Below are 14,918 nucleotides of genomic sequence, written 5' to 3'. Positions count from 1 at the left end.
CGCAGTAGTGCATGGCGGCGGGAGCGGCGTACGGTGACGGCGGTTGGTAGCTCTGTAGCTGTACTCGAATGACAGACTTGCTCCCTCCTTCCGTTCCCGTACGCGGCGGCGTCGCGCGAGAGGCCCGCTGGAGCCGCCAGATCCATAGTTGTCGGCGCCGGCGTGCAGGGTCCACAGCTCGACGACGTTGGCGTGGCCCTCCTTCTAGCGCAGGTGGGTGGTGAGGACATGCCGTAACTGGATCTCGCCGGCCACTGTGAGGACGAAGCTGCCGCCGCCGCCGCGAGGCTAGCAGCCGCCACTCGGGCGCGCCATCAGCCACCGCTCGAGAGGTCGCGAGGCCAGCAGCCGCAGCTCATGAGGCCGCGATTGCGTGCTGCAGGGAGCCGCGGAGTGGTGTGCATCACCTCCGGCGGCACTACAGTGCCCCTAGAGCAGCGGTGCGTGCGCTTCATCGACAATTTAGGCTCCGGCCAGCGCGGTGCCGCCTCCACCGAGTACGCAGACAAATCACGCACTCATCTGCTTTTTATTGCTCTGCTTGCTTGCTGTTATGGAGCTGGTCCGTTCATCTTTTGGTTCAATGGAGATCGGTTCAATGCAGGTATTTTCTCAAGGCCGACTACCCTGTCATCTTCATCCATTGCCGGTGAGTCCTCCGAACCAAACAATTTTTGTTCAGTATAGTTGGGGTGGAACTGAACTTGCTGCATGCTCAAAATTTTAACTGAAATTGCCGGTATAGTTCTGTTTGGTGTAGCTAGGCTCGGCTTGTGAAGCCCTCAGAGCCAAATGTCACAGGATGTTCGGTGTAGTTAGGTGCAAGTTGTTTTTGTTCAGTTCTGAATGCCCAAATAAGACAAGTTGTGAGTGACACCTACCTCTTTGCAGTGGGAGCAAGCAGCCTTACTGTAGGTTTCTTCCAGAGGATTCCTTTCTCGATCTTTTTGAGCTCGGTGAAGACTCGGAGATCAAGGTTTGGACTGTAATCCTGAATTATGCATGTCATGCAAACTGACCCAAAATTTGACTGGTCTGGTGGCTCCCTGTATGGTTTTATGTTACCTGCCTTCTTAGTTTATCTCCTCGCCTTGAATGTTCAATCTTCACACCTCATTCCTTTACAGTAATTACATGTAATGTTCTAATCACTATATGCATTCTTCTTTTGAAACACCTGTTTGTATCCTTGTTATGCATCTCAGTTCCACAGTCTCATTCCTCGGTGGTCAAGGCAGCAATTAGCAATTACCGGAAGGTATATATATATATATGTGCCTCTTGTATGTCGTCTTTCTCTTGTGAAGCATTAGATGCAACCAGATTGATATGGTACCATGGCTGTCTTGTATTCACTATCACAGGCAACCAGATTGAACGGGTACAACGCGGCGGCGCACCTGACGGAGGAGACATTCTGCAGCATCGGCATCATCTCCGTCTTCGGCTGGGCGTACATTCTGGCCCTCATCTTCAGCATCCAGGTACTTGCTTGTTGAGGAAACTAACACACGTGCAATGCATTGCAGTCAGCTGTCGATTCCTCTCACAAATGTCATCCCATGTCAGATTAATTGATTAAGAAAAAATTTTATTCTATAATATTTGAAACTGCATAGAGAAGGTGGCAATGCGGATATGGTAGCTGGATAGAGATAGCAATGCAACGTCCTGATATTTCCATCTTTCGGATTCCTATGGATCTACATGAATTCTACTGTGGTTAATTAAAAACAAAAAAAAAGGTCATGTCAAACCAGAAAGCAGATCACAGTACTTTAGATGACATAACATACAACAACACAGGTACGAGCGCTTCATGGGCTATGGCGGAGTTACTTTTATATTTTTATAACCTTCTTAGTTTCAGTTCAACCACCTATGAATGAGGTTGAGCGGAAGAGGGAAGAGAGGAATAGAAAACAACGAGAATACCGAGCAAGGATAAAGGCTAACGAAACTGACGAGCAGAGAGAAGAGAGGAATAAAAGGCGTCGGGAACAATGCCTTTTAGTTCTGTTTAGTTCTGTTTTTTCACATTATTTGATACTCCTTTCTCATGGAGTGATTTTTTTTATTCCTCACACTTTTGTGGGTATTGAAAATTGATTCCTCATCAGCAGAGTAGTATGGATTTTTAGTCCATTTCAGTTGACTCATACATATTATTGCTTCACTGTAGATCAACTTTATTAGTGTTTTTTGCTGCTCTGGTTAGGCGTGAAGATTTGGGAATTGTTGCAGTGACCATACCATCTGAACAATTTTATGCCATGGCAGGATATATGATTTTCATCTGTTCATAATATAAAATTCTCGTAAATATTATTAGCTCAAATTTTTGTAAATATTATTAGTATTGTCGACGCCCTTCGTGGAGGCGAGGAGGAAGCCATGGTGCCTGCTGTCAGCGTCCCAATCGCCCAATCGCCCACGCCCACGCCCTTCGCGGAGGCGAGGAGGAAGCCATGGTACCTGCTGTCAGCGTCCCGATCGCCCGCGACCCTTCGTGGAGGTGAGGAGGAAGCCATGGTACCTGCTGTCAGCGTCCCGATTGCCCACGACCCTTCGTGGAGGCGAGGAGGAAGCCGTGGTGCAAAAGTATTTTCCGGATTGTATACATGCTCAAATACAATTATGTAAAAGTTGAACTATGAAAAAAAACATTGGTTGTTTTCGTGTGCATTCCTAAAATAAAACCATGGCATTAGCACGGGCATTATACTAGTAAGGAAAGGGTCGCAGTGACCCTAGCCTTTGCGTCTGGCCTGGTTTGCTTGGTTTAGCTATGCCTCAATCGTTCGGGCCTTCACTAGCTGGTGTATTGTGGGCTGCTTGGCCTACTAACTAATCGGTGCCTTAGGACACCTCAGGGTTATGACCTCGACAGTAGCCCCCGAGCGTTTTTATGATCACGAAGTGAACATGAAAGCGCTGAGATGCATGCACGTTGAGCTCGGGTTCATGGTCTTAGCCTGTCTAAGCTTTGTTGCTCGACCCCTTATGGGCTGGTGCGTTCAATGCAATAGGTGGCCGTTGTGTTTTTCCTCGTCAGGATGCCTTGACATTGTGGTACGTGACCGTTGAGCCTTGCCATGTTAGTGTGCTGCGCAAAGGGGGCTCGTGACCCCAGAAAGACTGAGCAGTCTCGTCAATGTTGTACTAGCCTTGCCTTTGTGAGAGTCTCGATTTTCCAGGCCAGGACCTCCCATGGTTTTCCACGCGGCGTGGGGAGTTCTGGGCTGTTCGGTCTGCCTTTGGGCCTATAAATACGGGTCCTCTACTATTTGGGCTATTCATGACTACAATTTCAAATCCCTCAAGGTTTCCCCAAATGGATGGGTGTTGAGAGGGCAAGGAGACGAGAGAGGCGAGTTTAAGGAAACCGTGCGGTTCCAGTTATACGTCCCTCTAGGGGTCGCCTTTGGTGGCCAGAGCTGATGTCGCCCCTTCCAATGGCTGATGCTACCAGGCAGTTTGCGAGCAGGGGAGTTGAAGGCAGTGTGGGCACCAAGTTTGGTCATATGTGACCTCAGGCCTCCATCCTACTACCGCTTCTTGCTCTGGGCCGAGTTGGTTTGGATGCTCGAAGTGGATGGTGGCTAGGGACGTCCCTGGCCTCCTCCTGAGTCTTGCGCATTGGCTAGCGGTGCATCATGACCTTTGAGGGAGGTCACCTAACGCTTGCCTTGTGCCATTCATAGAGCAGCAGGAGGAGGAAGTAGCATGGCCTTATCACGCTGCCTATGCTGAGCAGGGCGCAGTCATGACACGGGTGCACTTTGGTCAATGGTTGGTCTCCTTTTGCCATCGTGAAGACAAGGATGGCCCTTGTTGGCTTGGTGGGCTCTATGCTTTCTAAGAATGCTTCCTAGAAGTCTCCTGGTGCACGTGGTGAGCCTCCCAAGACCGTCGATTGCCATCATCATTCCTTTCCCATGTTCTGACCATGAGGTGTGATGCTTGTAAGAGTGATGGTGGGGCAAGCCTTCACCTTACCGTCCCTATTTTTATAGCATCTCCCCTATGGCCTTTAGAGGTGTCACCAGCTGGGTGGCGCCATATCCTCTATACTTCTTGTCTTTTGAGCGACACAGTCGCTCTTGTACTTGCGAATATTAAGGTGATGCTCTCCTTTTGGAGGCTATGAGCTTCTGAATCATGGGGGAAGGATTTGTGGGTTCATCCTGAGGTCATTAGTGAGTTCTTCTCATACTGATGATGTGAGGAAATGTTTCCTTGGCCTCTAGATACATGGTTAGGAGGTCCTTTGTGGCCATGCGTTGGCTTGTAGGTCTTGGACCTTTTGTTTCTCCCATGTGATCGAGCCATGATCACACTTTGGGCTTCGCATTACCCGTCACCCTGGCCATCTACTTTGTTGATCTCTCCTAGAGAGGTTGTGGATCTCTAACAGTTTGTGAGTCTCTAAAGCTGGCCTTAGGTTTGGGGCTTAGGATGTAGGGAAGAGTTAGTCAGGGCTTGGCCCTAACTTCTTTTGGGGTCATGGGGACCCAACTCTATTTTTTCCCTTGCATCCTTGCTGACCTCGAGAGGTTGTGTTGCCTTGCTAAAGGCGGGTTTTGGTTTCACCCCATGCAGGGAGAGGCATGTCCACCATAACCACGTGATCGGAGCAGTGCGCCTCGTCGGGGTCTATGGGTAATTCAAGCAGGACCCGATATCCTCCCCAATCGACATGGAGTTTGGTTGTGCCTCACATGAGGCGTCCCATAAATTGTTGACTGTCAATCCTGTTGGTCTCCAACTACCTCCACAATGGCCAGAGGGCAAGATACCTCCCCCCAGAGGGGGTCAACCCGAGAGACCTCAAAGTGGACGACTCAAACATAGAGGGAGATGGTCGTGTGGCTCTACACCACCAATTAGAGCCGCGGGGGCACATCTCCACCCTACCCCTATCCCTTGTGGCCTCGAGCCCTTTGTTGGTATTTCTTAAGGCATATAGAAATAATCCACAAGCGTATAGAATTACCATTATAGCATTTCACCTAGGAGTATTTAGGGTATCATATTTCCATGAGGAACAGAGGTGTAAGAGTCTCTTAAGCTAGTCGCCTCTAGTACCACAGAAAGAAACAGATAAAGCCACCACTGAACACGCACGCTCACCCTAAACAAATACACGCACACGCCTCATATTCCATATAAATCTCTGAAAAGTTGCACCGAGATATTTTAAAATTAGCAAAGTCACCATATTATACTCCTATAACATCATTAAATCCTTGAAAAATTTAAGAGACGTATATAAAACACCTACGTCAAATCAAAGAACTGAACTTATTCGCTATCGTAGTAACTATATATTAACCTATACTCCAGTATTCACGTAAGACACGCTCAGTTCGCTATTATAGTCATAAATGTTGATGTTTTATTATATAATATAACAAAGTTAATCAAACTTACGGTTTAACTTGGTACTATACATTTTCTATTAGGCGGAGGAAGTGATTTTTTATCTCAAGCAAAGTAGCAAATAATAGCTACTTGCAAAAGCATCATCGATGAAAGAGGCCCCAAATCTCAATGCCAGGGAACATTCGATTGGCAGTCGACGACGAAGGCAAGTTGACAATAGCATTCGGTTCCAAGAGTCGCACAAAAGAACATTGGGGGTCCAAACTTAAAAAAAACGAAAGGGAAAACTTCATAGTTTATATCCTCTTCATTTGACACAGTTTGTGTCCTCTTCGGAATGCCCTCAATTCGGAAGCAACGCAACAAAATACAAAGAAATTCAAAGAGATACAAGGACAGAGGAAAAAAATTTTAAGCTCCAATTTTTTTTGTCTTAGTTTTCAACAGTTCATTCATGCATCCCAAAGGAGCACAAAGGTTTTTGTGGGCGTGTTTTGTGTTGTTTTTTCTATAATTTATTTAAAATGCATCCCAAAGGTGCACAAATTGTATTGTAGGGCCTCTTTGATAGAACACATCTTTGATCCTAACGAAATATGGTGGGACAACAGAATAAAAATAGGTAAGAAATCATAGAGCAGTAGAGCAGTGAGAATTCTAGTGTGGATTGAACATAGAGCAGTGAGAAGCAGAGTTTTTTTTCATCAGAAAGTGTGAATGGACAATTGGATTTTGTTTTCTCCCAGCTAAAATATATGCGGATGTTTGTTGTTTCGCGGCGGAGGAGTGATTCTCACGGAGAAACTACTTCAATGAGTGCGGGTACTTCTGTGGATTTTTGTTGTTTGGTAGAGGAGGAATGATTCTCACACATAAACTACTTCAATAAACGTGGTTAAACGACCCTGTATATTTATATTTGTACCAACATTAGAGAGCGAAAACAACCTTTCTTCCGCCTCTCACTCTCTCGCGCGTTGTACATTTGTCATCCATTAGTCTCTCTCTTCCAATCGTTCCTCCATTGTCTCATCCTTTACTCTAACCTTTCTCGCTTTGTGTTTGGAGTTATAAAATATTTGTTGGCGTTGCAATTCTCATGTCAAGGTTTGTCCACTCGAGCGTGTTTGCAGCGTGGTGTGCTTGCATGCGTGTGTCTCGCCCACCATCCTTTTTATACCCAACATGTACACGCAGTAGCCACGCCAGTGCCCGTGACCCCTTCTCCATGGAGCTGGTGTCCGCATCGGCAATCATGTTGTGCCCTTTTTCTGCTCCACGCTAACGATGGCCCTCTCTGCCCCACGCTGGTGGTCGAGAGGCCTCACGCCCCTCCCCCTCAGCGCAGCTATGCGCAACACTCCTCCATCCCCGCGTCGACCACCCAATCCTGCCCTTTTCAATTGCACTAACGCTAGCGGCTCCGCCTCTCTCTTTTGCTAAGGCGATAGCCGTTCATCTCCCCTCTCATCGAACCAAGGTTCGTCGCCATGAGCTAATGGAGGTTGTGTTCGGCAGCCACAACAATCAACACCCAGTCAGTTTCTCCACGTGGAGGAAGACGATACATGTGAGGTGGCCACTGGGCATCCACAATGAGCATGGCGAACACCACGAAGAGTAGTCCCACGCAATTGGCCCTGCGAGCTTCAACGTCGAGTCCATCCTCCACATCGTAGTGTATGTGTGGAGTGGGGTCCACACTTCGTGGAATAGTGGGCTAGACGTAGCAACATTTGATCTCTCCTAGGTGCTATTCTGTAGAGAGCTTATCAATATGATATGTTATGGCCTATGGGTACCCTTAGGTGTTTGTCATATAGATGTAGTTCTTTCATGACAGACAAAGTCTTGTTCTTCAGCACTACTTCAGCAGTACTTTTTAATGAACTAACATTGTTTTTCTCTCACAACAAATTAGTTGTCATGAAAGAACTACATATCTTCCGTGGAATAGTGTCTATAGAGTATGAGCATCTACGTCTATTTTCCAGAAAAACATATGAGGGTTGAAATAGTACTAATTAGAGAACTTTCAGAAACTATATGAGATTCCATGAAGTCAGCTGTTTCCTTCATACTACTATATCCTTCGGCAACCATTCCAATGCTGAGTGAAAATTTAATGAATATATATAATCATCGTCATCGTCATCATTACTAAGTTTGAAGTATATATATCTTTGGAAAGCCTGACAAATGTGATATGTACGTGTCTAGATTGACTTGTTTATTGTAATTAAGGTTTGTAATAATATGTTGTAAAAAAAAGGTTGTAATACTAGATGCATGGTGCCCCGCGTGCACATACACTAGCTGTTAAAAAAGCTTTAAGAAAGAAGGAAACACGATAGCTGATGGACTTTTTCCATCCAAATCCATAGGGGAAAAGCGTATATCGCGTACTACCTATGTCAACCACAAAAGAAGAAAAGATAAACCAGGATCCAGTGTCCCAGCGCCCCCACCTTTTTGGACGGCCCAAGGCTTTGTTTAGTTCAGCGAAATTTTTTGAGAAATGATACTGTAGCATTTTGTTGTTATTTAGTAATTAGTGTTCAATCATACTCTAATTAGGCTTAAAAGATTCGTCTCGTGAATTTCGTCTAAACTGTGTAATTAGTTTTATTTTTTATTTATATTTAATACTTCATGCATGCGTCCAAAGATTCGATGTGACGGGAAATCTTGAAAAACTTTGCAAAATGAAGTGCAACTAAACAGCACCCAAGTATCTCTTCCGCGAGCCCGACTCCCCGCACCGCACCGGCCCTCGGACTCGGTTCACATTGCACACGATGACACCCACCGTCCCAGTCCGACACCGTCACACCGCCGCACCAAAAGTTCGTGGCAAGCGCCGCGTCGCACGCCACACCTGTCGCGTCAGCAGGGCACCGACGCGGAGGCAGCGATTTGTCCCACACGAAACCCCTCCGCAGAAGACTTCAGCCTCGTTCACGTGCCCTTAAACCAAATTTAATTCACTTTTTTTTTATTTAGAATAGTATTTTTCTCTCACAGATTCTCGCACGATTTCTCTACAAGGCCTTCGTGCTCGGAAAGCCTTCGTGCTCGGAAAGGTCTCCCAGGCCCACCACACCGCTCCCTAACACGGGCACGGGCACGGGCCCAGTCCGTGTCCGTGTCCGGCACCCAGTTACAGAAACCAGATATCGGCTCCCACGCTACCACTGACATCTGGGGCCGCTGAACACGCATCCCGCTCGTCAGCGTGACGGCTATCTGAAATCGAGTGGTTTTGCGCGGATAGATATCTGGGAAACGATCTGCTGCGGGTGGCTGACGTGCGGGACCGGAGCAGATAACTCGGAGACAAATTCACCGACTCAAATCTGCGCATCCGACGCCGGCGCGGGGCCCCTAATCCAAACCGCCCGTGCACGTTGGCTCCCAAAACTACTCGCCGGCGCGTCGCGGAGGCGGAGACGACTGCGAGTTCAGCGGAGGCGATGGACGAGGAGGAGGAAAGGGAGGTGGGGGAGTACAAGCTGCAGAGGGTGGTGGGGAAGGGCTCGTTCGCCGAGGTGCACCGCGCCGCGCACCGCCGCACCGGCACGCGCGTCGCGGTCAAGGCGATCGACCGCCGCCGTGTCGACAAGCGCGTCCACGACGGCATCCTACAGGAGAGGGAGATCCTCAGGAGCATCGACCACCCCAACATCCTCCGCCTCCTCGACACCATCGACGTACGCTGCCGGCTGCCCCCCTTTTCCAAGTTCCAATCGCGATCGAACTGACTTCTTAGCAATTTTACACGAGTGCGTTCTGTGCTGCCGCGTGTTTTTTCGCCGCAGACGAAGAAGATGATGTACCTGATGCTGGAGTACTGCGACGGGGGCGACCTCGATGCGTTTCTGCACAAGCACGGACGGCTGCCGGAGGCCGTAGCGAAGGACTTGCACAAGCACGTTGGCTTGATCGTATCAGCCCTGTGATACATCGGCTCGGCTAGTTTATAAGCCAAAAAACAATAAAACGAACAGGGTGTGGATGCGGCAACTCGGTACTGAGCTTAATAGGGATTTATTATTATTATTATTATTATTATTATTATTATTATTATTATTATTGGAGAAAAGGTTGTCTGGATTTGTCTTTGAAGTTACTCTATTGTTTTGGATGTGTAGCGGAAGGCAGAGGGGGAGGAGCATCGTGCACTGAGACCTTAAACCACAGTGTCGGTTATTGATATCAGAGATACCAAAACAAGAAAGTTAGCGTATTAACTTGGGTACGGGTCTTCTTAACATGGCTCACCCGACCCCTTGGGTACGGGTCGTCTTGCTGACCCTAAGGACACACTTTCCGTCTCACCCGACCCCGAGACTGCGGGGGTCTCGCCCAAGGCCGTGGGATCCGTCTCGTCCGACCCCCAAGGGTCGCGGGCTCCGTCTCACCTGACTCCGAGGCCATGGGGTCTCGCCTAAGGCCGCAGTATCTGTCTCGTCCGACCCCGAGGCCATGGGCTCCGTTCCGCCTGACCCTTGGGTGCGTGCTCCGTCTCGTTCGACCCCCAAGGGTCGTGGGCTTCGTCTCGCCCAACCCCAAGGGTCGCGGGCTCCGTCTCGTCCGACGGGGACCCATATCGCCGTCAACCACTTCAGGTCCAGGCGTATGGGCCTAGGTAAAAACTCTGACACCAGGGAAGAGACATGCACGACTCGATGTAACCCGAGGCCATGACGAACCATACCTAAGAATTCACATCAAGAACAACGTCGGACGTACTGATGCTGTTCTGCCTAACCCTCGTATGAACACTGACATGCGTGTCAGTTCACCACGACGTCCGCCGGGACAGGATGGAACACCGTGACCGGCAGATAACGCCTGCGCATGGCGCCAGTGACGGACAGGGCCGCGACGTGGAGCCGTCCCTGTTGACAACTACAGGATCGGCGGGACCCGTATAAAGGAGAAGGATCCGACAATCCTGGAAGCATTCCTCTCTCATTCTTCTCTTTTTCTTCAGCTGTAACCCGCGGTTTCTCTTGGCCTATAAAAGAGAAAGCAGGGCACCCCATGAAGGGGATTGGGCCAGATCCGCATAAGAGCACGACACGAGCACACGGCTGAGCGGCGATCGAGCTCTCAGCACCCGTTCACTTCTTTCACCAGAGACTTGTGATCCTTTCCCTCTCTCGTCTGTTTGTAACCCCTACTACGAACTTTTAGTGCTAGTAACACGAGCAACAGCGATGAACTGGACGTAGGGACTTTCTGTCCGAATCAGTATAATCCAAGTGTCCTCTAAGCACACCATCCGAACCAGACACGCTAAATACAAATTTACTCGTCGGTGGTCCGAAAACATCGACAGTTGGTGCGCCAGGTAGGGGCTTTTTGCGCGTCTCGACGTCTACATCAGGCCTCGGATGACTAATCACAGGCGTCAGCTGGGTCCCGGACGCGCAAAAACAATTTGCTTTCAATTTCAATTTTCATCATCTTCAGTAGAATCTGTTAGATATAGATGGAATAGTAGATACCCGTAGTCGGAAAATATTGCACTTCTATTATTCAAATTATGTGAACATTGCTGTGGGTTTACAGGCTGAATGTATTTATCCAGTAATTGGTTACAGCTGATACTTCCTATTGACTTTTTATTTACTTGTCTTTTCAGGCAAATCAAGTTTTGGGACACCAAAGCAGATCCACAACGCTATACTCAAAGTCTATCATCTTGCTCACATTTTTAGTGCAGGAAGCACCTATGTTGCCACTAAATCCACCGCTGTCCCTTTCGCCGCCGGATCAGCAACGCATCCATAGGTACATATCTAATTTGAAGAGCCATCTCTGCAGTGCTCAGGTTGCAGGGCAATAACAGAGATCAGTTCATAACTGAACATGCTTGCTCAAGGATTGAAAGATTAATTTATCTGCATCTGGTGAGGCTTCTTGTGCTCTGGTGCAGCGTTAGTCCACCATGTTGTTTTTGTCTAGGAGGTGGTATTCAATGCTTTGGTGTCGTGAACCTTTGTAAAATTGTAGTTGCCGAACACCATGATACTCCCCACTCTTTTGTGTATAGATAACACCTACAAGCTCTATATGGTCGTCCCTTACCATATGTTGAAATGACTCTGAACTTGTATATATTTGTAAGTGCCTTGTGCAAACATGTAAATAGAAACTGGTTCGAACCTTCTCGTGACTGCATACTCTCCGATCCTTTCTAGTACCAAGTTTGGAAGCTCTAAAGCAATATCTCTTCTGAGGTAGTATGATGTATGGGAAGTTCGGAAGTTCCCATTTTACATTACTGCACAGGGGTCATCTGAAAAACACGGCCGACTACACCTTCATTCAGGATTCTTTGCATATAAAGATTAGTTGGGCCCATACCACCAGAAATTGGAAGCTGCCGGATAATTTACAACTGAGTACTCTTTGCAAAGTTTCCTTTTTGTTGTGTTAAAGACGTAAGTATTAACATAAAGTTTAACGTTTATGTAGTAAAGCATTGTTTCTAATATTTTTCTTTTTTGTCTATATGGACATCTTAGGCGCCTATATGGTAAACTGTGTGACAGAAACTAGTTGATTGGTTTGTGCAACTGGTCAAGTTATTTTAGTCCGGATCGCTATTCGTTGTGCGTGTTGCATCGTGGCAACCAGCTAATGTCAACATATAAGATTAGAAAGATGAGCAGAACTCAGTTTGGCCTCATCAAATCAACCAAATGGAAAGGAATCTATATTAATGTTAGATCAAGGTGAGATAATCCCAAAAGCAAGTGAAATCAACTCGTTGGACAATAAAAATCCATCTGGGTCGCTGAGACGGATGAATGCAACTCTTCTTCCAAAATCATCTTCATTTTGCAGGTCCAACTCAAAATCAATATGTGGCAAGGCTCGTCGATCCATATCCATGGCAATTACAAGCCCACTCTCCACAAAAGGCTTAAATGTGTTACACAGTGATAGTGTCAGGCTTTTCCCAAAGGATTTACTGAAACTTTGCAAATCAAGCCCCCAAGCTGTTCGCAGTGATAGCATAACCACATCCAGTGCCATGTCCTTCATATCAGAGCTTCTAGACTCATGACTCCACGTTCCATCCTCTAACTTCTGAACCCATTCTGCATACTCCTTTGTTCTTCTGGGCCTGGAGTACCTGACACCGTTAATGTAGCTTGCAGAGCCAAGACCAAAGGCATAGAAGGGCCGGTTTTGCCAGTATGTTAGGTTGTGCTTGCACTCGTATCCAGGCTTGCAGTAGCTACTGATCTCATAGTGGTTATATCCTGCTTCAGAAAGCCTCTTCGAAGCAATCTTGTAGAAGTTTGCAGACTCAATGTCACTCGGAAGAGGAAAGACACCAGAAGCATACCTGCAAAAAGTTACATATATATGAATAGAATATAAGAATCAGTTTCAATTCGTCTCTTCAACTGAAGCACAATGGTCTTAACAAGGCCCAAACGTACACACACAACAATTAATTAACATTGCTGGTTTGCATCTACAGATAGTGTCCAAATACTACATTATGAAATCACTGAACCTATCATGAAACATGCACTTAGGAAGGATTTTCTTATGCACCATCCATAATGGGCAACAGAACTAACACGCCCTAAGCACATGGTGATAGTAAATTACTGTGCACAGACTGTAAATTTATGGGTGTATGGTGGCAGATGCCCTAAGTACATGGTTAGGCCCAAACTGAATTAAAAGGTAAACTTTTAGTCCACAAACTAAAATAACGTCTTGTAGTAAGCATTGTAAAATTAGCAAAGAAAAGAGCATTACTGACTTTGAGTCAGTTGCTCGCAGGTGGATCATCTGTAATAAAAAAATGGCATCTTGAACTGTGCTTGTGCTGCTACTTTATGGTGCTTATGGGAAACATATAATTTATTTGTTTTCAGGGGTGATCATGGTCAGGGATGAGTCAAGTCATTGGAGATAATTGTGAGGAATTGAGGATGCTATGGTGTTGCCAAGTTTCATTTAAGTCCAAGAAGCTAGTGAAGATGGAGAAGATCAATGGGACATTGGAGAAGATGGCAGAATAACCGCCCAAAGTTGGGTGGAACAATGCAACGATGTGTCAACTATATCAGATTTGGAAGTCTGGATGGGGCATGGAGATCAGATTTGGAAGTTGGAAGTCTCTTCAGCTGCCAGTTCTCATATGCAGAGTGGTTGGAGTATGAATGCAAAGCGTGAGGCGTTGAGTGTGTCGGTGCAACGGGAAAGTAGGAGGATACCTAGCAGTTCAAGTAGTGCTGCTCGTTTAGCTGAGATTGATTGCTGTGATGATGTTGCTTACGGCAGAGCACAAACCAGAAATACGCATGAACCAGATGAGACTGTCTACCATTTGTTTCTGTATAAGTAACTTGATGATACCTTCTCAATAAAAAGTTGTAGAATTCACAACACAGGAAGAAGAAAAATCACTCACATTTGCCCAAACTTGGTGCCCTGCTCAATTTGCAGATCATACAGGGAGACGTGAGTGGGCCTTGCATCCACCGTGCACCTCAAGCTTTCCTCCCACATCTCCTCGGTCTGATTCGGCAGCGAGGAGATGAGGTCCATGCTCCAGTTCTGCAGCCCCTCGCACGCAGTGACGATCCCGACGGCCTCGTACACCTCCTTCAGGCCGTGTGCGCGTCCACACGCCCGCAGCAGGTCCTCCTGGAACGCCTGGACACCGAGCGAGACGCGGTTGACGCCCACGCCCACGAGCTCCCTGAGCCTGGCGGCGTCGAACGTGCCGGGGTCCATCTCGATGGAGACCTCGGGGCACGCCGACAGGCCGAACCTGTCCCGCAGCGCGTCGAGGACCGTGGCGACCAGGCGCGGCGGGACGAGCGACGGCGTGCCGCCCCCGAAGAAGACGGTCTCGAGCGGCACGCCGTCGTCGGAGACCGGGCGCGTGGCGGAGACCTCGCGGAGCAGGATGCGCACGTAGTCGACGATCCTGGGGTCTTCCGCGGCCTCGCCACCGCCATGGAACGGGGCTGAGGATGAGCCGAGGGCGACGATGGGGAAGTCGCAGTAATGGCAGCGCTTGCGGCAGAAGGGGAGGTGGACGTAGGCGGAGGCCGGGGGTAGCGGCGGTAGCAAGGGAGAGGGAGGGGGAGAGAAGGAGGCGGTGGTGGCGGAGGAGGAGGAGGCATATCGTCGAGCAGGTGGAGGGCGTGGGCGGACTGAGGCCGGTTTCCTGCGCGGGAGGTGGGAGACGAGCGGGAAGGCCAGCCGGAGCATTACGGAAGCTGTGGGCTGTGGCGTACGTACCTGCCGGATAGGACGGAATCGGTGATTTGGCTGCGGTAAGCCGCGTGGGTTTGCTTCGAGACGGGGATGCCTTAAGCTGGGCTACGGTGGGCTGTAGCTGGGCTTAGGCTACGACTTAGCCTATTTGACAGCGAGCGTTTCTATTCGAGTTGGACGTATTCGTATAAATTTTCAATGATTTTTGGAATGTTGCATTTTGCACTTCAATAAATGAGCATTGCAGCTCATATATGTATAAATTTCAA

General features: G+C 48.0%; 3 protein-coding genes across 4 annotated transcripts; 2 read left to right on the top strand and 1 right to left on the bottom strand.

Annotated features, from left to right (window-relative positions):
- The first annotated feature begins 357 nt into the window (after nucleotides 1-357).
- On the top strand, nucleotides 358-1,578 carry LOC136537487 (phosphopantothenate--cysteine ligase 2-like). The gene is made up of 4 exons (XM_066529443.1): nucleotides 358-604; nucleotides 1,206-1,258; nucleotides 1,365-1,484; nucleotides 1,570-1,578. Exons 1-4 carry the CDS (start codon nucleotides 358-360, stop codon nucleotides 1,576-1,578), a joined length of 429 nt encoding a protein of 142 aa, XP_066385540.1.
- Nucleotides 1,579-8,774: 7,196 nt separating this feature from the next.
- On the top strand, nucleotides 8,775-11,498 carry LOC136540763 (serine/threonine-protein kinase ATG1a-like). Of its 2 annotated transcripts, XR_010780019.1 has the most exons (3): nucleotides 8,775-9,095; nucleotides 9,204-9,412; nucleotides 11,036-11,498. XR_010780019.1 is itself a non-coding variant. In XM_066532778.1 (2 exons), the coding sequence occupies exons 1-2, from the start codon at nucleotides 8,859-8,861 to the stop codon at nucleotides 9,342-9,344; spliced, it is 378 nt and encodes a 125-aa protein (XP_066388875.1). In that variant the 5' UTR covers nucleotides 8,775-8,858; the 3' UTR covers nucleotides 9,345-9,471. The 2 variants fall into 2 exon arrangements, 1 of the variants encoding a protein (XP_066388875.1); XM_066532778.1 differs by lacking the exon at nucleotides 11,036-11,498 and having other exon boundaries at nucleotides 9,204-9,471.
- A 595-nt stretch (nucleotides 11,499-12,093) lies between these two features.
- LOC136540762 (uncharacterized) lies at nucleotides 12,094-14,664 on the bottom strand. The gene is made up of 2 exons (XM_066532777.1): nucleotides 13,835-14,664; nucleotides 12,094-12,751 (listed from the first exon to the last, which is right to left on the bottom strand). Exons 1-2 carry the CDS (start codon nucleotides 14,641-14,643, stop codon nucleotides 12,127-12,129), a joined length of 1,434 nt encoding a protein of 477 aa, XP_066388874.1. The 5' UTR covers nucleotides 14,644-14,664; the 3' UTR covers nucleotides 12,094-12,126.
- Between the last annotated feature and the right edge of the window lie 254 nt (nucleotides 14,665-14,918).

This window comes from Miscanthus floridulus, chromosome 2, assembly GCF_019320115.1.
Source record: "Miscanthus floridulus cultivar M001 chromosome 2, ASM1932011v1, whole genome shotgun sequence".
NCBI lineage: Eukaryota > Viridiplantae > Streptophyta > Magnoliopsida > Poales > Poaceae > Miscanthus > Miscanthus floridulus.
Note: the sequence above shows the minus strand (reverse complement) of the source record. Positions and strands in the feature narration are given on the sequence as shown.

Coding starts and splice junctions, on each gene's coding strand:
- LOC136537487 (XM_066529443.1), top strand. CDS start 358: ATGAGGCCGCGATTGCGTGCTGCAGGGAGCCGCGGAGTGGTGTGCATC. Junction 605..1,205: donor TGGAGATCGGTTCAATGCAG/GTATTTTCTCAA, acceptor TATGCATCTCAG/TTCCACAGTCTCATTCCTCG. Junction 1,259..1,364: donor CAATTAGCAATTACCGGAAG/GTATATATATAT, acceptor TCACTATCACAG/GCAACCAGATTGAACGGGTA.
- LOC136540763 (XM_066532778.1), top strand. CDS start 8,859: ATGGACGAGGAGGAGGAAAGGGAGGTGGGGGAGTACAAGCTGCAGAGG. Junction 9,096..9,203: donor GCCTCCTCGACACCATCGAC/GTACGCTGCCGG, acceptor TTTTCGCCGCAG/ACGAAGAAGATGATGTACCT.
- LOC136540762 (XM_066532777.1), bottom strand. CDS start 14,643: ATGCTCCGGCTGGCCTTCCCGCTCGTCTCCCACCTCCCGCGCAGGAAA. Junction 12,752..13,834: donor GGCACCAAGTTTGGGCAAAT/GTGAGTGATTTT, acceptor AACTTTTTGCAG/GTATGCTTCTGGTGTCTTTC.